This window comes from Anastrepha obliqua, chromosome 1 (genome assembly GCF_027943255.1).
Source record: "Anastrepha obliqua isolate idAnaObli1 chromosome 1, idAnaObli1_1.0, whole genome shotgun sequence".
Taxonomy (NCBI): domain Eukaryota; kingdom Metazoa; phylum Arthropoda; class Insecta; order Diptera; family Tephritidae; genus Anastrepha; species Anastrepha obliqua.
Genome location: NC_072892.1, coordinates 60075660 through 60102424, shown reverse-complemented (window position 1 = coordinate 60102424; position 26765 = coordinate 60075660). Strand labels below are relative to the sequence as shown.

At 37.4% G+C, this 26765-nt stretch overlaps 2 protein-coding genes across 2 annotated transcripts; both read right to left on the bottom strand.

The window, feature by feature from the left end:
* Positions 1-2325: 2325 nt before the first annotated feature.
* Positions 2326-8713, bottom strand: LOC129253132 (odorant receptor 85c-like). The gene is made up of 4 exons (XM_054891399.1): positions 7857-8713; positions 7589-7790; positions 5743-5898; positions 2326-2382 (listed from the first exon to the last, which is right to left on the bottom strand). Exons 1-4 carry the CDS (start codon positions 8711-8713, stop codon positions 2326-2328), a joined length of 1272 nt encoding a protein of 423 aa, XP_054747374.1.
* Positions 8714-15351: 6638 nt separating this feature from the next.
* On the bottom strand, positions 15352-26277 carry LOC129235950 (odorant receptor 85c-like). The gene is made up of 5 exons (XM_054870046.1): positions 26218-26277; positions 19648-20472; positions 19384-19585; positions 19021-19176; positions 15352-15408 (listed from the first exon to the last, which is right to left on the bottom strand). The coding sequence occupies exons 2-5, from the start codon at positions 20460-20462 to the stop codon at positions 15352-15354; spliced, it is 1230 nt and encodes a 409-aa protein (XP_054726021.1). The 5' UTR covers positions 20463-20472; positions 26218-26277.
* Positions 26278-26765: the final 488 nt, after the last annotated feature.

The following is a 26765-nucleotide window of genomic DNA, read 5'->3' as shown; positions in this document are numbered from 1 at the left end:
CATTGAAGGGCATTGAAAGAAACGAGATAGTAGGCGATGTAGCGAAGAACGGAGTGACCCCGATTTTCTCAACGAAATACCAAAGTCAATACGAATATTATACCGTGAACTGAACGAAAACATGATCAGAAAATTCAGGACAAGATGGAAGAGTCTGTCCACTTGCACTAAAGTAAAGATTGTCGTAAAACAATCGTACTCGTTTTCTACCATCACTAACATGAGAAAATTGTAGAACTATGATAGGCGTGCTGACGGAACGTAGTCCAGTGGCAGCGTATGCTTTTAAGATAGGAATCTCGGACAGCAAGTAGGGAGTACGGAGCACGGCTCAAGGGAAACTATAGAGCAACTCCTTTGCAAATGTCCTGCGTTATTCAAAACACGCTTAAAATATCTGGGAGCACCACAGTTTGATGGATTGGAAGATATCTCAGCAATGGGTTGCAAATGCCTCCTTAGCAACAAGCGTCTGGCGGGTGGACTATTTCAAATGGCATAACTAATGAACGCCATCTGGTATCGTTCTGGGCCAAACCAGTCTAGGCGGGACGGCAAGACAACCAGTTCAACTTAACCTTACCTATCTACGATTTTTATGATTTTATCAATATTTTCACCAAACCTTAATCAGTCTAATCACTGCTTCCCTATTGCAATCAGTATTTTATTGGGTCAGTAAACAGCATACAATTTTAGACGCCTGCTCCGACTTTTCACCTTGTTCATAGGGGTCATGTAGAATATATCGAATGATCTCTTTCTTTAACTTCATTTTGGAATGGTATAAAATATAGTTTAATAGGAACGATAGGAACAGAAATTATTATATATTATAAAACAACAACAATGTGAGATATCAAAATAATTCTGGCTTTAGTTATACATACAAACAATTACACATCTCCAAATGACCGCCTCGGCTTCGCTGGTTGTGCTTTTTGATGATTTAATTGCTATTCTAATGAGGCAACATACCGCAACCATCGCAGCTTCCATTCGACGTAACACAAACCAGCTGATCTCGCGGCCTTCATAAAAACTGGTAGCTACTCAGTCTACATGCTTGACTCATGAAGTGAACCGCTTGATCATCTGACACTCCGCCAATTGGGCTATTGATTTTTTTTTTTTGTGTTTCATGTCATGTATTATTGATTATTAAATACTTTAAACATCTTTTTATTAATTTTAAAACCACCTTTAAAAACCGCTCGAACTTATGGACTGACCTGATATTTTCGCTAAAAACTGTCATTACTAATAAGCTACTACTTCACATTGTCATTAAACAATAAAAACATTTCGAAATAGAAAAATATAAGAAATAATTGCAATTTTTTTGTTGTCCGAATTTTTTGGGCCACCACTGTATCTGCAATTGAACAATGTAGTTCGTACAGCTTTTTCAATATTTGGCCGATTTTTGATAAGTGGATTTTTTAGCTTTGCCAACACCAGCGAACGATGTAGACAAAACGAATTGAAAGGCGTGTATGTGCATGTCTGCAGAGGTACATATGTATATGCGTGTGTGTGTGTGTGTGCACGAATTTCGCATGTAAAGTGAAATTAAAAATTGAAACTAATTCCACTGGGGAATTAGGTTACAAGCCATAGGTGTATGCATGTATGTATGTGTGTGCATAGTTTTTGTAAGGGTGTAACAGTTACCTAGCGGTAAAAATTCAAAATGGCTATTTGTCGGCTTGAATGGAAATGGTTGTTACGAAATCGAAATACGAAAAATGAAAATTCCAGCGAATGCAACGAGTGAAAGGCGAAGCTATGTGAATTTGATTGTGAAAGCGAATGGAAAACAAGCATTCGTTTGTAATATTTTATGTAGTACTTCAATTAGCACATTTTTATTTATTTTCCTTTATTTTATTTTTAATTTTTTTTTCATGCCTGCATAGCTTTGCAATCTTGTTTTACTTCTGTTGTCGGTTGAATGACTTCCACATGCGAACAAATCTGCATTTTGCACCAATTCTAAACTTTTGTTATTTCTCTTCTCTAATTTTTTTCTGTTTGGTTATCGAGCTTTTTATTCAAACTTTTTTGCTTTCAATTACAATTCATAATTTAAATACACATTTTGCATACACCTCAGTCACGGTTGATTTTAATTAAAATTGCATTAAATTTGCATGTGCCGGGGAAATTCCATGTGGATTGAATGCACATTGCATTCCTAATTTATCAAGCGGACATCTGTGTAGACACCATTTACATAACAACAACAACAAATACGAAGATAAAAAAAACAACAACTACAGTATTGTAGAGAACTCAGCTGACGCGGGAATGCCGGCTGGCACCTTAATTGCTGTACATCGTGCGGATGAGAGTGAAGAATTTGTATGAAATTTGTATTATCTGCAAAAGAGAAAGAATTGGAGTGACGCTGAAGGTGAAACAAACGAAAACAAAATATATAAAAACAAAGGAAACAGAACACAGGTAGTATCCCATATTGAATAGGCAACCATAAAAATTGTGCCAAAAATTGGAATAAGTTTATGCTTCGAAATTAAATAGTGAAAATTTTGTTACTAAAAGTTTTGAAATTGGATAAATTATGCAGGTGCATATGGGATACCAATATATTAAAAATTTATAAACTTAGCCCTGCCATAAGTTCTGTTACAAGCTAGGTCCGTTATAGATATGAAATTATAATACTTTTTTGAATTAAGCTAGTTTTATTTAATCATGTAAATATTAAAAAAAAAACACTTTAAATTTTCATTCGAAATGGTAACCATTTGCTTTTATACAAGCCTTCAAACGTTTAAGCCATTCATCTTTTGCAGCACGCACGGTTTCCTTGGATATTGACGTCGGTGCTCGAACCAAAGATTGCTTTAGACTCTCAAAATTTCTGTGAGATCTTCGACAGGCCATTTTTTCTAATTCGAACCACAAACTGCAGTCCAATGAGCTCAGATCTGGGATTCCAGGCCGCCAATCTTCTGTGGCTATGAACCCAGAATTATTGTGTTTTAGCCACTGCTGAGTGGTTTTTGCCTTAAGGGCTGGAATCTTACTGGAAGATCCAACGCTCTTCACGAAAGAGAGTACTGCTCAACTGCTTCCCCACGTCTTCTAAGACATCCTCCTGGTACACTTTTGCCACGGCATTAACCCCTTTTTCGTGGAAATGAGGAGATGTTACGCCTTTATAAGACACCACTTCCACCAAACCATTACGAAGACTGTATGGTGGCCACCCTGAACCCTTGGAACAACAGCATTTGCATCTTTAGAAGTTTTAGCATAGATTTTATCATTTTGCTTATTAAAAACTGCCTCAACAGTGAAAATTTTCTCATCTGTGAAAAGAATATTTTCATGGCCGTTAACCGATTGCCACCGACGAAGCTGCTTGCATCTGTCGAGTTTAATTTTCTTCAATCGCGTTGTCAAAATATGACCAGTTGAGCGACGGAAGGCTTTCATGAGGAAACCATCTCTAATTAGTCTTGACATGGATCTGGTCGATACATTCATTTCGCTGAACATGATTTTCTGCTTTCTAAAGGGATTTCTGCGTATTCTTTCTCGAACGGCGTTTATGGCTGCCCTGGTTTGAACCACGCGAGGATGACCACGTCTTTTTCTGTCTGTCACTTAAGACGTTTGAGGAAAAGGATTGATCGTGCGGCAAACCAACATTCTCGAAATATTAATTCAATATTTTTTCAGCAATTCGTAAATCTCACTTCCACTTTTGCCACACTTTTGTAATGCAGTCACTGCAATGCGATTTTCTTCAGCGAAATTTGCCATGAAACTGAGTATAATTAATGATTGGCACATCGCAGACCGTACACATCACATACAGAGCGTACATTCCTAGAAAATTCCCCTTCCTTCAAGGTTTAATGTGAGTAAAAGGTTGACCTATGCTAAAGCATTCGTAAGCAATCCGAATGAATTTTGGAGCAATGCTATTTTCACCGACGAGTCGAAGTTCAACTTTTTCGGGTCGAATGGCCGAAGTTCTGGAGAAGGGAAGCTACAGCGCTCAATCCATCTAATATGGTTGGTAATTTGAAATTTAACGACGGGCATGTAAAGATTGTGGGAGCAAAGACGGCGAACGAAGTGGGTTCGTTTTATTTTATTGACTAAATAAATTATCTAGAAATATGAAATATCTATGACTAAAATAAATTATCTAGAAATATTGGAGGTACATAATCCCAAAACTGTCGAAAAATTACGGTTACCAGCAACGTTCATCTTCATGCACGTCAACGACCCAAGGCTTATTGCGCTGATTCTAAGGAAATGGTTACTTTTCAATGTAAAAAAAGTATTACCTCAGCTCCCTCAGAGAATTGAAAGAGAATCGAGTAAACGGCAATCAGCCATTGAAGAGATGTAGAAAATATTCCAAATGCTGTCAACAAAGACTCCATGCAAAGCTGTCTTAAAGAAATAATGGTAATTCATGATATATACTTTATGTTTGAGTTGTGAAATTAAGTTATTGTTTTTCTAATGGAAAACTTCCAAATAATTTAAATATTATTCTATTTTCGATTTTTTCAATAAAATATTGAATCTAATGTAAGGATCATATATGTGGCGCAAGCTTGTGGGTAGCAGCTTGGACGATGACATTGTCTGTTAAGGCGTCACTTGGTGTGTTTGAGAGAAAGATTTTGCGGAAGACTTTTCGACCTTTGCACTATGATGATGGCGAGTATTGTAGGCGATGGAACAATGAGCTACATGAACTTTACGACGACATAGACATAACGCAACGAATAAAGATCCAGCGGGTTCGTTGGCTGGGTAATGTCGTCTGAATGGACACAAATGCTCCGACTCTAAAAGTATTCGATGAGGTACCAGGTGGTGATAGCAGAGGAAGACGAAGTGATGGTAACAGAGGAGCTGGAATGATGAGGTGCCGAAGGACTTTCATTTGGTGTGTCGAACTGGCTCCGGTTAGCACGAGAAAGAAACAACTGGCGCGCTTTCTTAAACTTGCTCAAAGTGCTTAAAGGTCAAAATAAAGATTTTCATCTCTCAAAATCATTTGTTTTTGTATTTTGTAAAAACGTTAAGCAAAAACAAAATTTGGATTAATTTTGCGCCACCATAGTTTCCTATGCCAAGTTGCCGAGAGAATCTGCAAAGTGGAGCAAACTTAGATCACCCGCCGATCATATAAAATTCTGACGAAAAATTGCAAATCGCTAGTGCACGTTTGCATATTTGTCTGTCTCCTCCTTCAGAATCCGTTGCCCGATCATTTGATTTCCTATGCCGATTTACCACGAAATATGTAAAAGTCAATGAGCTGTAGATACAGTAAAGAGATAAAGTGTATTTTAATTTTTTTTAGTCCCAATATACATCAACCACAATACAATTCAGATCTCGAAGAAATACTTCTTTAAAAACCTGAGCCGTCTGGAGCCAACTTCAAAACTTCAACTTTGGCTAAGGCAACTGTAAGTGCCCTAAATACGCCACAACTTCTTAGGAAATATAGAAAATATAAGCTGTACCTTTTTCTAGCAGAAATATGAATAAAAACAAGGTCTAAAAATGGGGAAAAAACCAAGGTCTAGAAATTTGTGAAAACGAACTAAAAAATTAACAAGAAATTAAAATAAAGTAAAGTAAAATAAAGTGAAAGTAAACACTAAACTAAATAAATAAAAATAATAATAAAATTTATTTTCCCCTCATCTCACTTCAAATTCTCATCATACTCACAACAGTCATCGTGCCACGGGAGACGCTCACAAGATTCGTTGCCTTCAACATTGCGGGCTTTTGAGCGCGCGCTACCATTAGTACCAATATCCGCTGATAATTGATGTGTGCATTGGTCCAATCGTGATTGAAGGTGGCTTGAGCTATATTGACACTCTATAACAAATAATTGCAGACATTAATTTCAATATTTTTAAATGTAATATCGAAAATTCCCATAAATTAAAATGCGATAAAATAAAAGCAACTTGGACGCCGTTTTACAGCATTTTTTCACCTAGAATTCACAATAAGGTCGCTTTTTGCGAGGCAGATAGTTTGTGATTTGGCATTTTATTAACCTTGTTTTTGTCTTTTATTATAATTTGTGCGGACCATTTGTTCACATGGAGCTCTCAAAATTCCATCTGTCTATGTGCAGAGCTCAAACAGAAACACCCTGAATGAGCGAATTGCCATGCATAATAGCATTGAGCCCATATAAGCCCCAGGATACAGAGATATAACTAGGAACGGCGCAGTGGATGCATTAGCTAGAGGGGTTGCGGCCTCGTTATTAATAGGACCCGAGCTCTTCCTTGGTATGGAACGAAACAGCATCCAGGTGAAGCCTAGAATCAAAGATCTAAGGTTAAGAGACGTTAGCTGGTACCAAATTATGGTGTTATACCAGGCGAAGTCTTTCCTGGGAGGGTATAAAGGTTCAGGCAACTTATAGCAATCCCTACGGAAAAACTGAGAGTGCTCACGGGCATTCTGACAGCTCTCTGTAGATTGCATAGTCATCTGCATAGAATTAAGATATGGTTCACTGACTGCTGTCGTTTCCGCGACCCGCCGCGTAAAGAATGATGAGATAACACGGCCTGTTGCGGCCAGAAGAAAGAGACATACGCTCGCCCAACCCAGCTCTATCTTAGATTTACTAAAAGCACTGGGTTTAGATGAGGTACAGTGATAAGTAAGAGGCTCAAGAGACCATCCGGTTCAAGTTCTAACTTACTTTTCAGACATTCTTTCATTCAGATGACATCCTCAATACTACTAATTTTGAAAATCATACCTCCTGTTCTAAGACACGAAAAAAAATTTAAAAATTGGTCTAGTAAAAATTTTAGCGTGTTTCTTCTTTTTTGCTTAACTTCGGTGATTAAAATAACAGAGTCAGGAATATCCTATTTTGATCAGATGTGCACCGTTTTAAATGACAACTTTTGTCCACTTTCTGCAATTGAGGCAGTACTCGCCCCTATTTATAATCAACGGGATCAGCTCTCTTTTTCAAATTTCTCTTAAGTCCCGTTTTGTGCCATCAATAAAATTGTTCAAAGCCTTGAAAAGCTTATAATAATTTGGTCTCACTGAGTAAGGTCTATAAGTTGAATGGAAAGAGCCTCCAATCAAGCGCTCGCTGCTCCCACCATTTGGTGCGTAGTTAAGAGATGTGCGAGGTCTACTGTTATTTTGTTATATTTGCAACAACAAATAATCGCAGGCGTCAATTCGGTGCAGAAGATTCTTTTGCGCTAATTCAAGTGAGTTGTACACAACGGGCTTAAGCTTGAGATCCTCTGAGACAAAACAAGTTGGAATGGTTTCCTGGGTAATTTTAAATTCCTAGACAATGCAATAAGTGGCTGGCTCTTAGATTTTCATGAGATTTTTCAGTGAGATTTCTAAACCATGACTGGTCAGAACTTTTTCATATGTTTCACCTACACCAATTTGAGTTGAATATATGTAGATACATAAAACAATTTAAAAATCTACCGAAAGTCATTCACCATTTTAAGAAAATTTTTTTTACACTAAAAATAAGTCCAAACCCTTCTCCCTTTCTGCTCACCGCATCGATAAGCAACTGTCCATAGTGGCAAATCAAATAAATATCCAGCAAAGACGAAAATAAAAACATCGTCAGCTTAATCTTATAATCCAGTCCAGTGTCCATAGTCATTTGGAAGCCTACGAAACAAATGATGGAGGACGAGGCTATAAAGTTGACTAGCATTGGCACACCCAAGACCTCATTTAGAATATCCGATAAACTAGAAATTTTATAAAATTAGTAAGAGAAAGTAAGAAAAAATGCGTATCTGCATTAACTCACTAACCTCAATATATTTGCGTGATAGGTTATGGTGTCACAAAGGAATATCATATCCTCATTATATGCGTCCCTCTCCATATTTGATTGGTCTTTCATATTCAATCGCCGACTACTCACTGCCTCATTCATCTTTTGTCGGTGACATGCGCCCCATTGCGGTTGATACTCGGTCATCCTTTTGGCCACATAATCGTAATGCATAATAATTTGTGTTCCCACTGCGCAAATCAACATATCACTAGCAATATGTCCGGCTGTTGCATGGTAGGCAGCAACGCTTTGGAGTAGCCAAATTAAATAGAAACTCCAGTGATTACTCAAATCCCAGGGAACGTAAATTTCATAGGGCAACACCTTTTCGACGGTACGCAAATGCAGCCAACAATCATAAATTTGACGCTCCACCCAAGGGTACAGATTATACGTACAGAGAGCTACCATGAAAATCAACGAAAAAGAGTTCATTACTAAGGAGCTGCGACGCAAGTAGCGACGCATATTCATCGTTTTTTGCTGCTCCTCGGTGTGCGGAAAAATGTTGTCCATTAGTGTTAGCAGGTGACTCACATCACTCTTCTTGCTCCATACGTAGCATAATTTGATTAAACCGATTAGAATGTAGCCGGCATAGCAAACGATCATTGTTGCCTGTACAAAGTCTTTGGCAAATTTCAAAACGAAAATCATTTCTTGGACTATGAAAAACAGAATATTGCCTGCACTAAAGTAGAATAAACCTCGCTGTATAAATGTGTCCTGGGTGTTCCACAAGTCAATGCCTGCGGAGCGATAGAAGAAGGTCGGTACACGCAGAAATATTTTGAATGGTGCCGCTGTGGTGCCGAATAGTTTGGCGATCATTTTCAGCTTGAAAAAAGGATACTGATTATGAAGTTTTAAAAGCGTTATAAATAACTTAAATATGAAACAACTTATCGAGAACTGTTCTTCTTGAAAACCATACTTTAAGCAACGGATTACGTATTTTTTATTAAATTTCTGCTACTTAGATTACCAAATTTATATAGATATGTGGCTATTGAATGTACAAGTATTCACAAAACCGACACAGACGCTCCTAAAGCCATCTGTGCTGAATGCAGAGTCTCTTACTCCTGTTCACATTAGTAACTTTATTTTTATTTTTTCTGTGGCTGGCAATAGATCAATGAATTGTGCTGAAAACTATGAAACTTACAGTCTTTTGAGGGAAGGTAAGCGATGTGCAATTTAATGGCTGATCGGACGAAATTATGCCTCTCACCTAATACTTCCAATCTCCTCATTTCGCTGCATGTGGGAATGGTGCTGACGCTGGCTGCAGACTGAATACCTCTCAAAAGGGAGAAACTTAAGTGCAAAAGAAGGAAACGAGATATTAGGTGAGGAAAACCCTAGAAAAAAAGTATTATCAGTTACTGCCTCATGTTCACCGTTGATGTCGAAGTTCGCTCCAACTGAATAGTAGGTAAACACAAATCCATCCATCGCCAAACCCATTCTTTTACTTCCCTTCTGTTTTATATAAACTGGCCATATGCTCAAAAGGCGAGTTACGCTAAAATCATGAGTAAGGTCCAAAGAACAGTTTTTTTGTGCTTTAAGAACTACCCCAACCAAGGCACGGGAAGTGCAAGTCCATTTGTCTGCACTAAATTTTGTAGGAAAATACGTGGCCACAGCCTCGGTGCGTAGACTAAAAAGTATGCCGCTATGGAAAGACCGGTGGTTGGACCACGCAACTATTTTGCATACTTTGAATAGTCACAAACAAGAAATAGACGCTTCTATTTCTAGACTCAACTTCAACAGACCCATCATCTTGAATCATATCGTCCAGAAGAGTGTGGCAGACACCAAAGCCATAGAGAAGAGAGGAATTAATTTTCTATACAGGTGGTTCCAAGCTAGACGATAATTACGCACGCCGTAACAGACTATAAATCACAGAATGCAGCTATACTAAGATCAAAAATTACACACGAATGCCGGGCAGCTTTAAGTGCAGATAGTGTCATATGCAAGGTCAGCCTTATTTTGGTTCCCAGGTACAGAAGTATTGAGGAAAAATGTAAAGCCGATGAGTTAGCCAGGAAAGGTACTACTCTTCAATTGTTTAATGATGGAAGTACCATGGAGATGCCTATGGCCACGAGCAAGCTAATAATCAAAAACAGCATTATCCCGGAGGCCAATAGTTCATGGAGAGATGAAGGCACATGCGTAACAGCTAAGCTATTTTGTTCGCAAATAAATAAGAAACCGGCAAAGATTATGTTTGGTCTTTCCAGAGAGGATATCTCGAAGGTCGTGGCTTGTGTAACCGGTCATGACTTTTTGGCAGGCATTCCTTGAGACTAGGATTGTTCTCCCATGAATATTGTACAGGGTCCGGCACTAGAAGTGTAACCAACTTCAGACCGCTGGCGATTGTTCGTGAATTGGAGCACCTTAAAGTAAATTAAGTAAGAGGCAGCATACGCCACAGGTAATGGTTTGGGCCACTGTAACCACAGATGGGCGCTCTCCAATTGTTTTTGTGGAGCCTGGTGGCAAAGTAAATTCGAAATATTATCAGGAAAGTATTCTGGAGGTTGCTTTGAAGCCAATAGACAAGCAGTTCGGTGACAGACCATGGACGGTTTAACAGGACTCGACACCGTCTCACAAAGCTCGAGTGAACCAAGAATGGCTAAAAAACAACGTTCATAACCCAATGGCTCTCAAATTCACCAGATGCGAATCGGATGGATTATTCTCTTTGAGTTATTTTGGAAGAAATGGTACGAACAAAAAGATTTATCAGCCTCGCTGCGTTGAAAAAAGCCATTGATTCTTAATTTTGTATTATTTGCATACATTTTTTACTTTGAATTGAATAAAAGTAATTTTCCTAGCTAAGTTAAAGGCTCTTTTAATTGGCTCTTTTAAAGGTGAGGAAGAGGAAGAAACAGTTGAGCACTTCCTTTGCAATTGTTCAGACTTTGCTAAAATCAGAGCAGATTTTCTAGGTAAATGTTTTTTCAACTCTCTTACGGAATTGTCTAGCGTGGGGATGGGACCAATCCTGCGCTTCTACAAGCAGAACCACAAAATGGCTTCACTAAGAAAAATAAATGAGGTTTCCGTGTCGCACAATGGGCCTGTAAGGTAAGGTCTGGTGGTACAGACCGACTGCCACCATAACCTAACCTAACCGATATGAACTGGTATCACAATTTCCTGTCACTCCTCAACCCTTGGAACTCGAAGCATTTCGTAGCGCTTTTATGGATTCTCACCTCTAATTTAAATCAGTTACACACATAAAATAGCAAATGAAACTTTTATATTTTATGGACTCACTTCTCAAGTGCAAAGGTTTTGCAAGATTGCCACTTTGGTGTACTCAAATCACATCGAGAGTTTTGAAGGATTATCGGCATTATTATTTATTAATTTTTTCTTCTCAGGGATTATTTTTATTTGCATTTTTCATGAGATTAAGCAACACTGAAACACCAAAATGAAAAAGTTTTTTCTCTTAGCGGTCGCTCCTGAGCAGGCAATGGCAACCTCCGAGTGTATTTCTGCCATGAAAAAAATTTCGTTCGCAGTAGACTTAAAAGTGTACGTCTCTCCATTTGGGGAACAATTTGGAAATGCACGCCACACATGTTATTTTAAGCAACACCTGAATTTATTATTTACTTCATTGCATTTCAATATAATCCCTCTTTTAAGTATAATTTCATCTTTCTTTATTTTCTTAGCCTAGACTTCGCAAATTGATTTGTAACATTTCTTCGTTGCTTAAAATGTGCTTCATTAGTTTGGGCTTTTGCCTTTTGAAATACCTTCTAATAAAACAATTTTCTATAAGCCGCAAGATGAATTGATTCAATCAAAGTATTCCATACAATTAACTAACGCCTTGAGGTATGCAACACGACTACTATGTACAAAATAGCTTTATCAGCCTTTATAAATCATATTTGATACAACAATGTATGTCACATGCATATATATGTGTGTGTGTGTGTGTGCCGGAATATGTGTATTTTGACTTGCGTTTGGTCATTTAAAATTCAGTCGAAAATTATAACTTTAATACACAAAGCTTATTATACATATTACAGTGTTTATTATCAGCAGCATGCCACGTTGGCATGTTGCATGCCACATTTATTTTAATAAATGCTTGCAACAATATTTGATGTAAACATTCATTAGGTCAGGCTAATAACATATAATTATGCGATCATCACACACAAAGGCAAACTCGACAGACTTATAATGAGATTAATATTTACATACGTATATGCGCCTGTGTGTGTGCGGTGTGCGCATATGCTTGTGTCCTTCATTCAATAGCTCCAATGTATGCGCCTTTGTTTTACCCAGGCGAAATTCACTTGCTAATATTAATAATTACGTTGCATATACTCGCACAGTTGGTCAAGAAAGTGTTGCTACAAGGGGTGGAAATCATTTTGTATATTATATTGTATTAAAATCTATTTTTTTTTAAATTATTATGAATGCTTATGGTATTTTGATTTGCAGGCGAAATGACAAATATTTTTTTCTGTAAGCGAAGCTATTTATGTGTTCATTTATTTAGTAAATCTAGAAGTACAAAAAAATGCTATTTTTAAGAATTTTTTTTTTTTACTTTTTTTGCATTTTATGTTATTTGCGCTAATTGCCATATTTTCATGCATTGTCCTTCATCTTATGGTGCTGTTACTCTTTTTAAAAAAGAAGGTTCCTTCCTATCAAAGTTATCAAAAAGGCAGAATGTCACTAAACAGTATCTCGAAATGTAAACAGCAGTGTATTTTTTTTTTTTGTGAGTAATATTTGGGAATTCAAAATATTAATAATTAAATAAGCCTATACTAGCACAGACTTGCAAACTTTTTTACGAGCTGCAATTCTCTTTAATCCGGACAGACTCCCGACTACACGGGACAAAATCTTTTCAAAGCCTAACGTATGATAAATTAATATTTGTGAATAATTTAAGAATTACTTGTAGAAATATTCAAACCAAACTTTATCAACTCGGGCTCCCGAAATTTTTACGAAATTGCTTACGGGATTCGCTTCACTCCAATTCATTACTTGGTAAATATAAAATAAGATATTTATAAAAAATATGGAAATAAAACTCACCCCGACGTAATTCTGGATTCGTTCACGGACTATATTTTTTCAGAGCCTAAGGTAGAACAAATAAATATTTATGTACGGGGTGGGCCATATAGCATTTGATTTCTGAACCACCTATTTTTTTGAGAACGGTAACACAAATGACATGTCAAAGGTGTTCACAATTTACTTAAAGGTTTGACATTTACGAAATGGGACGCTATACGCTTAAACGAAATTGGGAAATATTGAAAACCTATTTCCAAAGTGGTGAGTCTTCTTCTTCTTTTCTGATTTTCACATCGGTGGCTACGTAAATAAGCAAAATTGTCGGATTTGGGGCTCAGAAAATCCACACGTGACTGTAGAGGAGAAGCAAATGCATCCACAACGAGACACTGTTTGGTGCGGTTTTTGGTCTGGCGGCATCATTGGGCCGAGAAGACGCGGTTACAGTAAATGGCGAGCGTTATCAACGAGTTTTTGTTTCCAAAAATTGAAGGGGATGACATGGACGACACTTGGTTTCAACAGGACGGTGCAACTTGTCACACTGCCAAAGTTACACTCGAACTTTTGGCTAACGTTTTTGAAAACCAAATAATCAGCCGAAATTCCGATAGCAATTGGCCGCCTCGGAGCTGTGATTTAGGCCCGTTTGACTATTTTTTGTGGGGAGCCGTTAAGGACAAATGCTATGCGATCCATCCAGAGACGATTGATGCTTTAAAACACGAAATCGAAGTCGCCATTCACGAAATTGGAGCCCAAACAATCGAAAATGTCCTTAAAAATTGGGTTGATCGAATGGCCTACTGTAAAGCCAGTCGTGGCAGTCATTTGAAGGATATTATTTTTCATTCATAAATAACAATGTTCAATCTTCAAAATAAAAAAAAAAAGTTTGAAAAAATATTGATTGGTTTTAGCGGCTACGTTGGCTTGGTCATGTCGTCCGAATGGATACAAATGCTCCGGCTCTGAACGTATTCGATGCGGTACCAGCTGGTGGTAGCAGAGAAAGAGGAAGGCCTCCTTTGCGTTGGAAAGATCAGGTGGAGAAGGACTTGGCTTCACTTGTCCAATTGGCGCCGGTTAGCAATTCACTTTCAGAAATATGTTTAACGAATGGCTCATAAGACTTATACTTCTACATTCGCTGCATTGTTTCGCATGATTCTTTTTTTGAAGACTAATAAATGTTGATTTGAGCGAGTACTACGGATAATTACCAGTGTCATATACACATATTACACATATGCCACAAATCTGTCAATTAGCTTTTTTTGGCAATCAACTGTGGATAAAAATATTGGACAAAGAATTTGTCTTTAATTGTGTGTTTTGAATGGGATTTCGTGTGCCGAATCGTTGCAAATGTTGCAGAAAGCCTATGATGAGGGTGCGTTATCAAAAACACGAGTGGTATAAGGCTTTTGCATAGGGCCGAGAAGTCGTGGAAGGTTTGCTCCGATCTGGCCACTCGTCAACGTCTTCAACGGATGAAAACGTCGTCAAAGTCAAGGAAATGGTGCTGGAAAACTATCATTAAATTTATCTCATACTAGAATCTCGTCTCGTCGAAAACTATAATTTCAAATATAAAAACACACTCATACTCAAGGATACCCAGATTGATAGCCATTTTAGCCACTCTTTACGACTGTCAAGTAAGTACAATATTTGTGGTGAGGAGCGCTTTATTATTTAATAAAATTCATATGTGTGTGCACTAGAGTTTTTTTTTATTTATTTTTATTTTTTATTCAACTAAAATCTACGTACCCTATGATCTGAAAGTACCGAGAATATTTCAATAAAACAAAGTTAAATTTCAGGCAAATCTATTTTATCTCTTTCAAAATATGACCCGTCTGAAGCAACACACATATGTCAACGTTTAACCCAGACCTCCATGCACCCCTGGTAGGCCGGCGAAGGGATGGCCTTCAGCTCCTTCGTCGCATTCCCTTTGGTCTCCTCTATCGACTTAAATCTCTTCTCAGGTGAATACGGTGCTTGCACGATGGCATTTACTTGGTGTTTCGTCAAATAATCCAGGACAATTTGGGCTCCGTGCGAGGGCGCGTTATAATCATGTAAAATCCAAGAATTGTTTGTTCACATTTCCGGCCGTTTGCAACGTACAGCATCTCTCAAATGGTCCGATGGCGCTAAAAAGTGACAGATGTGTGTCTTACAGTACTGCCAACATAAGAAAAAAATATGGGCCGATTCCCACGTGCGCGGTTCGTTTAAATTAAACATCCCCGGTACTTTTTGATCATAGGGTATATCTACATATATTAGGTATATAGGAATATATATTTATACGAGCATGTTGCTTTATCAATCTCGTGCCCATTTCATTCGTTGTACATAGTTCGTATGAGTGCGAAGATTCTATAAGATAACTGCATTATCTGAAGAGAAATAAATATGAATTATAGGTTGAGGATATATAAGTACTAACCATATACAATTATACGAGGAGAGGGCGAAAATTGCGCGGAATGAAGCAGAAGGTTTGTGAATTACTTAAATATGAAAATATCCTTTCTTATTCGGTTTATTCTCGCTTGAACCTAATAGGCCTGTCACAATGGGCTCGTTGCGTCCGTTGACTTAGAGCAAAATAAATTATGTATATATATTTAAGGCAAAGGCTCTACATACGTGCCGCACATAGAGTAACACATAATTGGATTCATAGTGACAAGCCTTCATAAATTTCACTTTTTATATGATAATAAAAACTTTTTTTTTTCCTGGCCTTTATGAGCCAAAAAACTGACTTTATTTCATCATCAGCAGCACATTTTTTTATAGAAGCTTTTTTTTATTTTTGAAAGTAAATAAAAATGGTATAGAGGCAAAATCTTCACTAAAGAAAGAATGTTTATGTGTGTGCCGTAGCCGAATGGGTTGGTGCGTGACAACTATTCGGAATTCACAGAGAAAATGTCGGTTCGAATCTCGGTGAAACACCAAAATTAAGAAAAACATTTTTCTAATAGCGGTCGCCCCTCGGCAGGCAATGGCAAACCTCCGATTGTATTTCTGCCAAGAAAAAGCTCCTCATAAAAATATCTGCCGTTCGGAGTCAGCTTGAAACTGTTGGTCCCTCCATTTGTGGAACAACATCAAGACGCACACCACAAATAGGAGGAGGAGCTCGGCCAAACACCTAACAGAAGTGTACGCGCCAATTATAAATAGATATGTATAAGGGAGCACACCTTGCCCATTTTCTCCATTCTTTGTCATTAATGGCATCCTTAGGTTTATTTTTAACCCTTTACGCATATGAGCCCATTATGGTATTGCAGTTTTGATTCCATTTTATTTGCAAATTAACCATTTAATTTTATTTTAGTCCATCAAACATCTTAAGCAATAATAAAACGCAAAAAATTGTCTACGATTTTGTGACATTTCAAAATAACCTAACAAAAATTAAAAAAAAAACTGTTTCATAATTTTTCGGTTAATATGTCTTGTCTATAGTTTAATAAATCTATTTCCACCGTAAAATAAAATCTTTTTTCAACGCTTTAATATTGAAACCTTTTCTATTATCAAAAACGTTTCGCTTTTGAATACCAAAAAAACTGCATCCATAGCTCTTCTAGCCGATTATGGCACATTAAACGCTTTAGGCATTGCTTCACTTTTATATGCTACTCCTGCTCCAATCTTCGTACAATTTCATCTCCAATAGCTTAGGTTAGGTTAGGTTTGGCAGCCGCATCGCACATAGAGACAACGATGCCACTTAGGCCACGAAATGGGTCCGTTGGGAGCCGTGGGGGCTGGGCTACATTTGCCTCTCCATATTGAACCATCCTGAGCTTTTGACAAAGCGTAAAAGGTTGTTGATACCTAAAGTGTATACATTATCTATATTCGTTAAGAAGTAGGATTTTAAAAATCGGTTTCTGCTTCTGGCTAGAGCTGGGCATGTGCAAAAAAGAAAGCTTTTAGATCGTGAAAAATAGTGTATCAAGACTAGAGTAGACTATTTTGAATGAATAAACTTAGAGTTAAAGTTCTTAGAACAAAGCTAATGCCGTTTTTTTATTTTAGCTCACTCTTGTATAGCTATTTCTATGGTTGTTCTGAAAAATATCTTCTAAAATATGTATCATCCCTGATTATTTTTTTTTTTAAGTTTTTTTTAATCAAAATACAGTTGGATTAATAAAAAAGAACATATTGATCGATGTTTCAAACTTTTTACAAAATTTATGAAAATCCGCGAAATCGTCTTCAAATAAATTTGAAAATTTTGAATTAAAATTTTCTTCAAATAAATTTCAAAATTTTAAATCAAAATTTTCTTCAAATAAATTTCAAAATTTTCAATCGAAATCTTCTTCAAATAAATTTCAAAATTTTTAATCAAAATGTTCTTCAAACAAATTTGAAAACTTTAAATAAAAATTGTTTTCAAATAAATTCCAAAATTTTCAATCAAAATTGTTTTCAAATAGATTTAAAAATTTTCAATCAAAATGATGGGTTTATAGCTCGTTGAATTTTAATATAACAAAGTGTAAGTTTGAAAATGATAGCACGAACTGTTTTTTATATATAAAAGAAAACACCCAACACCATTAGCAAAAAAAAAATTGACAAAAATCACCTCGATTTTTGAGCTACTTGAAACTTTCATCTTCTTAAAACAAAATTTAATGAGCTATAAAACTTCATACCCGAAATTGTATTCCAACTTTTTATTAAGAATTTTAAAATTTTTATGACAATTTGTCGAAGTTTTATGAATATTTTATCAATTTTGAAATTTAACATGGTTTTTATTATAGAATGAAATACATTTTTATACATAAATGTAATTTAAATGAAAAAATCGATTTTGTAAGTAAAAAGGCCAATTTCTTTGGTCCGGAGCCCGTTCTGCCCCTCCCTTCTGCAGCCATCAAAGCTATGGTTAACAAACGGGTTGCTCTAACCCATAAGCGAGCTTGGCAGGCTGAGAGAGGCTGCAGAGAGATAACACTGATGTTACCTGTCATGTCCGATCGACTGTCGCATATCCTCCTGTGATTATGCAGAAGGGCCTGTTGGAGCTTGTTAGACTGACGACGGGCCACTTTCTATGGGCGAATCGCATGGAAAAATTAAGCATCTCAGACAGTGCACGTTGAGAAGAGGATGAAACGGGGCATCACTTTCTGTGCGTCTGCCCTGCCTTCGCTCGAATCAGGCTAAAGGTTTTTGGTACTAATGAGTTAAGAAGCGACCACCTTGGCTCCTTGGCACCACAAGATCTACTCACATTTCTTCGGAGGTGGGATAGATTTAACGAAAATTAAAAAGGGAACCCAGGTGCAGTACAATTGCACGAGAAAGAAATGACAGACGCTTTTTTTAAACTCGGCCGGAGTCACTTAAGCGTTTATCGCGCCAATCAAGAAGAATAAAAGGAAAAAGGTGTATCCACAAGGTGGCGCAAAATTTGTTCGCACATCTAATACTCAATAATAGGAAAAATTTAGATGACTTGAGGGTGGCACCAAATTAAGCATCCAATTTTTGTTTTTTTACTGAATAAAAAAAATTCTTTGGAATGATGGAAATCTTTAATATCACCTTTATGCGCTCCATTGCTTGTGTGTTTGTATACTAGGGTTATCTAGTTCACAAGTGTATTATGAATATTACATTACAATATAAACACCCGATAGGGTGATTAATTTTGCGCCACCTTGTAGAATTTTTAAACGGAATATATAATTATCTATAATATTTTTCTTTGCTCGCTGAGAGATCTAATCAAGGCGCGTAGCGCAACATTTTTCATAGTTGAAGTTGTCTTCTCAAGCGACCTGTTTATCCGCCGATATCTCAAAGGTTTTTCCCCCAATGTGACTGAAACTTTATATTTGTAGTTATTTTCAGACGCAAAGCAATACTAAGTAAAATAAAACATCCCACCCCACTTCCACCTCAGCATTCTACGCAATTTTGTATCTCTTCTCGTACACAGAATAAATTATTTCACTTTAACTCACATCGGTCATGGTGCCACGCGAAACGCTTATAAAATTTGTTGCATTTAAAATGGCTGGTCTCTGTGCGCGCTTAGCTATCAATATAAGCATTTTTTGGTAGCGAATATCAGCATGAATCCAGTCGTGAAAGTATACAGCATTTACCACATTTGTGCTCTGAAAAATATTATTATAAATTTTCAAATAGCAGTGCCTTGAAAGACCAAAACTGAATTAAATAACTATAGCACTAGAATTTATTGAAAAATTTGGACAATATGGACGTTTCTTATTTAATCTAATAAATTTTTGTATGAAAATTTAGTTTATTCTCCTACAAAAACCACATTAATCCAAGTTACAAACTTTTAATGTAAAACTCACCGAATCAGTTAGCAACTGCCCAAAATGACAGATTAGATAGACCTGTAATATGGAGCCGAAAAAGAAGAGTGCAATCTTGATGAGCAAGTCAAGTTGTCGGGTAACTGACAACTGAAAGCCGAGGAAACAAATAAGCGCCGATGAGGTAAACAAATTGACAAGCAGGGGCACGCCAAACAATTCGTTCAAGAGCTGTGACAAGCTGGGGTATAAAAGAGAAAAAACAAATTATACCAAATAGGGCACACTGCCTTATCTACTTACCTCAACAATTCCGCATGATAAGCCACGATACCCGAAATATACTGCATATCCTCATGAAATGCTTTCAGCTCCATAACCACGCGAACTCTCTGCGGTACATCCAGTGCATATACCTCGGCGTATTTCGACTTATGCTTCTCCAAGCTAAGTGAAATGTAATCGTAATGCATTATCAATTGCGTAGCCGATGTGCAGAGCAATAAGTCGAGCGCCATCTGTGTGCAAGTCGCATGCCAGCCAGCCAAACCTTGTGACACATACAAAACATAGTAGCTCCAATGATCGTGCCAATTCCACGGATAGGAGGCACTATAGGGCAAGGTTGGATCAATAACATTCACGTGCAACCAATTCGTATAGATCAAACGAGTCCCAATCGCGTAGAGATTGTATATCGATATGAGTACCATATACATGGCTGTGTAACTTTTCGTCACGAATTTGCTCAATTGCAGATAATGGCTCAGACGTAAACTTTCTTGCTGTAATTTTGTGCGTGGGAAAATGACTTCTAGGCGTTGTAAAAATATGATCATATTCTTCTTTCTGCGTAGCATGTAATAGTACTTCACTAAAGCAACAGCGACATAAGAGGCATAGGAAAGGCTCATGGTGGCTTCGATGAGATCAGTTTTGAATGATACCACGATGAAGTATAGTTCGGCGAGGAAAGTTAAAAATAGATTGTGTACAGAAAAATGAAAGAATAAACGTTGCCACAGACCGCCACTTGGACCCCACAGTACAAGGCCAACACAACGATAGAAAAAATTGGGCAAATGTAGAAATTCTTCGAAGCGCATAATTAAAGCCATTCGGGAGCTTCTGTTGCATGTAAAAATTCAAGAGCAAAAGCAGTTACATTAAGAAAATTTATAGAAGAGTGAAAAGAGGTAATAATCACTATATATTTCAGAAAGGTACAAGTTTTAAAAAGTAAACACACTTTTTTCACATTCTTTGTTCTTTTCTGTTCCGCATAAATTTTACAGACGATTTGCCAAAATTAAAAACCTTGTAGCAATTTATGCTCACTTCCAGAAAAATGTCCTTCCTTACCCTGATAGAGAAGGAAGCTTTCTCAGGAAAACGAAGACTTCATATTTCTACCCAAAGGACCGAATATTTCATAGTCCCGTATGCTTGGTTCATTAACTCCTGTGCTAAAGTCTCTAGACATTTTAAGATATCTATTTTATAGCAGGTGCTCTGTGAGACACAAAGTCCTTACATCGAATCTAACTCGGTAATCTAGTACACAGATGTGTCGAAACTGGCGGATGGTAAAACTGATGCTGGTGCATTAAAGTCGAACTTTAAACCGATTCTTATGGGCGATTTATCCACAGACTTTCAAATAGCGATCCATGGTATAGGAATCTGTTGCGCAGAATGTCTTCGAAGAAGCAGCGCATCTACATTTTATCAGAAAGGTTGTCCAAATCAAACTCGAAAATCTGATACAGAGATGTGTCGAAACTTGCAGCTTGTAGGACTGGTGATGGTGCTTTAGAATTAAGAGTCGAACTTTAAAAGATCCACTGACAGTAAGTTCGAAGTCTTTCTACGAAGAGGCAGCGCATCTACATTTTATCAGAGAGGTAGTCCATACACCGAATCCAACTTGAAAATCCTGTACACAGATATGTCGAAACCTGCGAATAGCAGAATTGGTGCTGGTATATTTGGCCCAAGCTTTAAAAGATCGAAGCCCATGAGCAGTTATTCCAAAACCTTTCAAGCGGAGATCCATGGCATACAAATTTGTAGGAGAACATTTTATTAGACAGCCGGGCAGCTTGTGAGCACAGCAAGGTCACATAATATTATAACATTTAAACTCTCTGAGAAATGTTCTCAGTACCCTGGGTGCACCACCGTTTTACTAGACTGGATACCACAACATGAAGGGTATGATGGCAACGAGTGGTGGCCGGACTGCTCGGCAAAATTAGGCGTTATTTAAATGTGCCATAGACCAGAATATTTTATGGGCTCACCAAAGCTCACATAACGGGAGTTTTCCGATATTGAAAAGGCAAAGAATTCATGCGACGAGCGAGTGCCGCTTGGGCGAATTGTATGATAAAACTTTCGAACATATTCTCAGCGAATGTTCAGCACTCACAAAGCGAAAACTCATTCAACTGGGTGATTCGACTCTAAATCGATTGCTGATATGAAGCAAATAAGCCGAGGAGGTACTCAAATTCATTAGAAGCCTCCAATTAAAGGCTTGCGGCCAAGCGCAGGAGATCACATAATACTGGGTTGGGGAAAAAGTAATGTCGTATTTTGTCAATTGAGCGCGACATTTAAACATATCTTGCGTTGTACTTATTGCATCGGGTCACACTAAACGGCGATTTGAAGACGACAATCTGTACTACAAGTGTCTCTTTGACAGTGTTGTGATCGTATGTTTCAGTCTTAAGTTATAGCGCGTCAAAGATGGAGTCCACCAAGCAAGAAATTCTCATATTTTACGTTTTTACTACCTTAGAGGTAAAAATTCAACGAAGGCGGCGGAGAAAATTTGTGAAGTTTATGGGCCTGATACTGTAACGATTCGCACAGCACAGCGTTGGTTCGATCGATTTCGTTCTGGTGTAGTAGATGTCGAAGATGCACCCGGTACTGGTAGGCCAATCGTCGTAGAGACTGATAAAATCGTTGAAATTATCCAAAGAGACCGGCATGTGAGCATTCGCTCGATTAGTCAAGAACTAGGTGTAGACCACAAAACCGTTTGGAACCATTTGCAGAAGATTGGATTCCAAAAAAAGCTGGATGTTTGGGTGCCACTCGTGTTGACGCAAAAAAATCTCTTGGACCGAATCACCGCTTGCGATTCTCTGCTAAAACGGAACGAACTTGGCCCATTTTTGAAGCGGATGGTTACTGGCGATGAAAAATGGATCACGTACGATAACGCCAAGCGAAAAAGATCGTGGTCGAGAAGCGGCGAGCCGGCCCAAACCATCGGCTAGCCCGAATTGACCGCCAGGAAGGTTTTGCTGTGTGTTTGGTGGGATTGGAAGGGAATTATCCACTATGAGCTGCTCAACTATGGCCAGACCCTTAATTCGGTCCTCTACTATGAGCAACTTGACCGTTTGAAGCAGGCGATTGACCAGAAGCGGCCAGAATTGGTCAATAGGAATGGTGTTGTGTTCCACCAGGACAACGTTCGTCCTCACACATCTTTGATGACCCGCCAGAAGCTACGGGAGCTCGGATGGGATGTCCTATCGCACCCAACATATAGTTCGGACCTGGCACCAAGTGACTATCATCTCTTCCGGTCCATGTGCAACGCCCTTGGTGATACCAAGTTGGCCTCAAAAGAGGCTTGCGAAAACTGGTTGTCTGAGTTTTTTGCAAATCAGGAGGGGGGGTTTTATAAAGGGGGGATAATGAAGTTGCCTCCTAAATGGCAAAAAGTTTGCGAACAAAACGGGGCATATTTGACTTCAAACGGATAATTCTAAGTACGTTAAATAAAGCGTCAAATTTCGATCACGAATACATTTATTTTTCCCCAACCCAATATTAATAGTATTTAAAAGTAATAATAAGTTACATTACATGGAGGTTGATTACTATACTTTATTTGCTTATCACAAAGAAGAGTCCGATAGGTTCCTCGCGGGTTTGTTCCAACGCAGCAGTAACAATATTATTATCATTGTATCGAATCGAGGGTTATATTTGGTAAAGTAGCAGTGCATTGATGCTAAGATCCTTCTATTGTACTCAACTTATTTTCTAAGTATTTTAATGCCGCTCTTTTATTATCAAATTTCCTGTTTCATCTACTGGTGAGTGAATACCGTTAGGAAGTGCGCAGACTCGAATCTCTGGCATGAAACTCCAATTGATAGAAAGAAGTTCTTCTAAAAGCGGTCGCCCTGGGCAGACAATGGCAAACCTACGAGTATATTTCTACTATGAAGAAACCCTCCTCATGAAATACCATCTTCCGTTCGAAGGCGGCTATAGGTTTGGCGCGAATGATTTCAGAAGCTTCTGTATAAAAAAACCAAAAAAGTGTGATGGATTGTCTAGATCCTCCAGAAACTCAGTTGACTTCTAAATATTTGTGCACCCTTACTTTCTGGTAGTTGGACACCTTTTTTAACGCAGAAGCTAACGTTGCGGGCGTGGTAAGTATTTCACTAGTATCATCTACGGCTGAATTCCGATATATGATGAATACTTAAACAAAATATTATATGTGTTTGATTTGAATTTAGAAAATAACTGGAACTTGAAAAGCATGTTATTATTATTTGAAATTTGGAGGTTAGCCTATATAAGCAATCTCCCAGAAGAGATGGTTTCATTTTAAGCAGCTAAAGCTACATTATTTACAAATTTTACTATTCAGGCGAACTTTTCAATTTAATATCAAGAGCACCACCTCTTTATTCTCGACGGGTGTTTCCTATCTGGCCTACTTGATAAAGCTCTGTGAGTATTCATTACTAGCTAGTTCAAAAAGTCTTGCAGTTCAATAAGAAGAACTCTAATTTATTGCTTAAAATAAACTTTATTACTTAGTATAGTCTCTATGGACATCAATACACTTATTCCAACGCGTTTCCAATTTATGAGTTCCATCGCTGAAGTGAGAATCTAGAAGGGCTGCAAAATACATTTCCGCAGCTATTAGGACTTCCTCATTTGGTGAAAAATGCTTTCCACGCACGCATATTTTTAGGTCTGGAAACAAATGGAATTTGCCAGGGGCCAAATCTGGTAAATATAGTAGTTACTCCAACAGTTCGAACTTTAATTCATGAATTTTAGCCACTGTTAAAATTCTCTTGTGACATAGTGCATTTTCCTCATGAAAACGAATTTTTTTAGTGAGAATTTTTTCACGAAATTTTTTCCTTCAGCTGGTCTAAAAAGTTACAATAATATTCAGAATTTATTACCCTACTAGTTTGCAAGTAATCCCCAAATGAAATTCCTTTCGCATTCCAAAAAACTAATATTACTAACACCTTCTTGGCCGATTCGTGGACACGAACTCCTTTCGGAGCCGATGAACCAGGTTCACGTCACTCTTTAGCCTCTTGTTTTGATTTAGAACCATGAGGATAGATCCAAGTTTCATCGATAGTTATGAATTGAGGCACAAAATCCACATTATCGTTTCGAAAACGCTAAAAATGTTACTCAGAAAGTCGCATTTGAATGTCTTATTGTTCCACTGTGCACACAGCTTTCTAAAGTCCAATACTTCAGTCAAAATATTGCCTATACGGCCCAATGAGATGCCCAGGGCTCGTACTAAATCTCTTTCAGTCACTTGCCAATTTGCCTATAATATATCCTGTATTTTACTCTACGATTTCTGGTTTGTTGTTGTGGCTATTTTTGAACGTCCTTAACGTGGATCGTCTTCGAGAGTTGTACGAGCACGCTTAAATTCCGCAACCCATATTTCTACTATTCTAATATAATTGATGGCAAAAAGTCTTTATACACCTTAAACATTCGTTCATAAGTTTTCTTTTATTTTTAAACGATACAAAAAAAAAATTCAATCACTGGACGATACTTGATTTTTTGCATTGTGGAAAATACTGTGACACGTCGATACTAAACGCTTTGTAAATAAAGAATGACTTGACAGTTTGAAATGAAATTTCCCATACCAACCAATATAACAAAAAAAAAATTTGGCCAACAGCAACGTCCTCTTTTATGGAACCACAAAACTAATTGAGCAACTTAGTACACATTTTTTATTTTAGTTTGTTTTTTTAATTACTCTTGGAAATTTAATTTAATTTTAGAGCGCATTTTTATACGTATTCTTCTTTGTGTCCAAGCAAACTTTTTTTCACTTTCGGAAAATGTTTTCTTTTGTTTGGTAGTCATATAATTACTCTACATAGCACTAAATCGTTGAAATAATTTCTGTTTTAATCACATCGTTGAAGTTTGCTAAAATGTTAAATTTTTTAATTACCTCATCCTAAAAAAATAAATAAATAATTGGCGCGTACACTTTTGTTGCGCAAGTTCCTCTGCCTATTTTTGATGTGCGTCTTGATGTTGTTCCACAAATGGAGAGACCTATAGTTTTAAGCCGCCTCTAGGGGCGAATAATTCTTTTAGTAATTTGCTGTTTCATGCCAGAGATTCGAGCCTACCGGACTCCCGAATGGAAGTCACGCACCCACCTATTCGGCTATCCGCTCTTACTCTATTAAAATTTTGCACGTAGCTGTTTAGCTTTTTTTTTTAATATAACTTCAGCTTTTTTTAAAAATCATCAAGTTCAGATCGATTTGAACTTGCAGCGCTAAGGGAATTTTTCAAATGCCGTTGTCTCGAAAACTGGAGCCATGGAGCTTAGAAGGCCCCAAATAAGTAGGATTAACCAGTTATCAAAATCTTTGCTAAAATTTTGAGCTCGCATTTTATTTTATTTTTATTATTTTTGTTTTTTCTTAAGCCATTGAAATATACTTTGCAACAATGCTTACAAATAATACAATCACCAAAAACTACTCTCGCTAAAAAAAACCTTCATATAAAAAATTTAGTTACCAGTAACAAGTGAATAAAAATCAAATTTGCTTGGATTCCGAAAAACCAACAAGTACAAACTGGAGAGTTAATATGCGTGAAAATTTAATTGAAATGGGCTTAAATACCAATTGGCCGTTTAATGCAAGACAAGCAAACAAAATAAAGTGAGTTGAATAAATAAATAGTTTATTGAAAAAGGAGAACTAAAACACGGTGGGTGGCAGTGTAAGTTATTAAAAGTAAATTGCTGATGTCTGTGAGTATGTGTGTTTGTGCATTTTTATGAGCACAATCTACGTGTGCTGTATATCCGATGAGGCAAATCATCGTTTTTCGCTTAATGTGTTCACACGCATTAACTTTTCGCACGCTTCCTGCGACCAACAACTACTTATAGCTAAATTGAGTATGTGCGTGCATACGTATACTAGGGTGCATTCCTCTACTTTACATTTAAAAAAAACAACGATATTGTTTTCCATCGGAATTATAAAATTTATTATAGTCTAAGGCTTTCACCAAAATATTTCGGAAAACTTTGAAGATTCTTGTGAGCTGGACCGATT

What these genes read in the sequence shown, in the direction of transcription:
- LOC129253132 (XM_054891399.1), bottom strand. Translation starts at nt 8,713, where the DNA reads ATGATCGCCAAACTATTCGGCACCACAGCGGCACCATTCAAAATATTT. An exon ending in GACAGTTGCTTATCGATGCG is followed by an intron (nt 5,899 to 7,588) that starts GTGAGCAGAAAG and finishes TATTTGTTATAG; the next exon opens with AGTGTCAATATAGCTCAAGC. An exon ending in CCCGTGGCACGATGACTGTT is followed by an intron (nt 2,383 to 5,742) that starts GTGAGTATGATG and finishes TCTCTTTTGCAG; the next exon opens with ATAATACAAATTTCATACAA.
- LOC129235950 (XM_054870046.1), bottom strand. Translation starts at nt 20,462, where the DNA reads ATGGCTTTAATTATGCGCTTCGAAGAATTTCTACATTTGCCCAATTTT. An exon ending in TATCATGCGGAATTGTTGAG is followed by an intron (nt 19,586 to 19,647) that starts GTAAGTAGATAA and finishes TTTATACCCCAG; the next exon opens with CTTGTCACAGCTCTTGAACG. An exon ending in GGCAGTTGCTAACTGATTCG is followed by an intron (nt 19,177 to 19,383) that starts GTGAGTTTTACA and finishes AATATTTTTCAG; the next exon opens with AGCACAAATGTGGTAAATGC.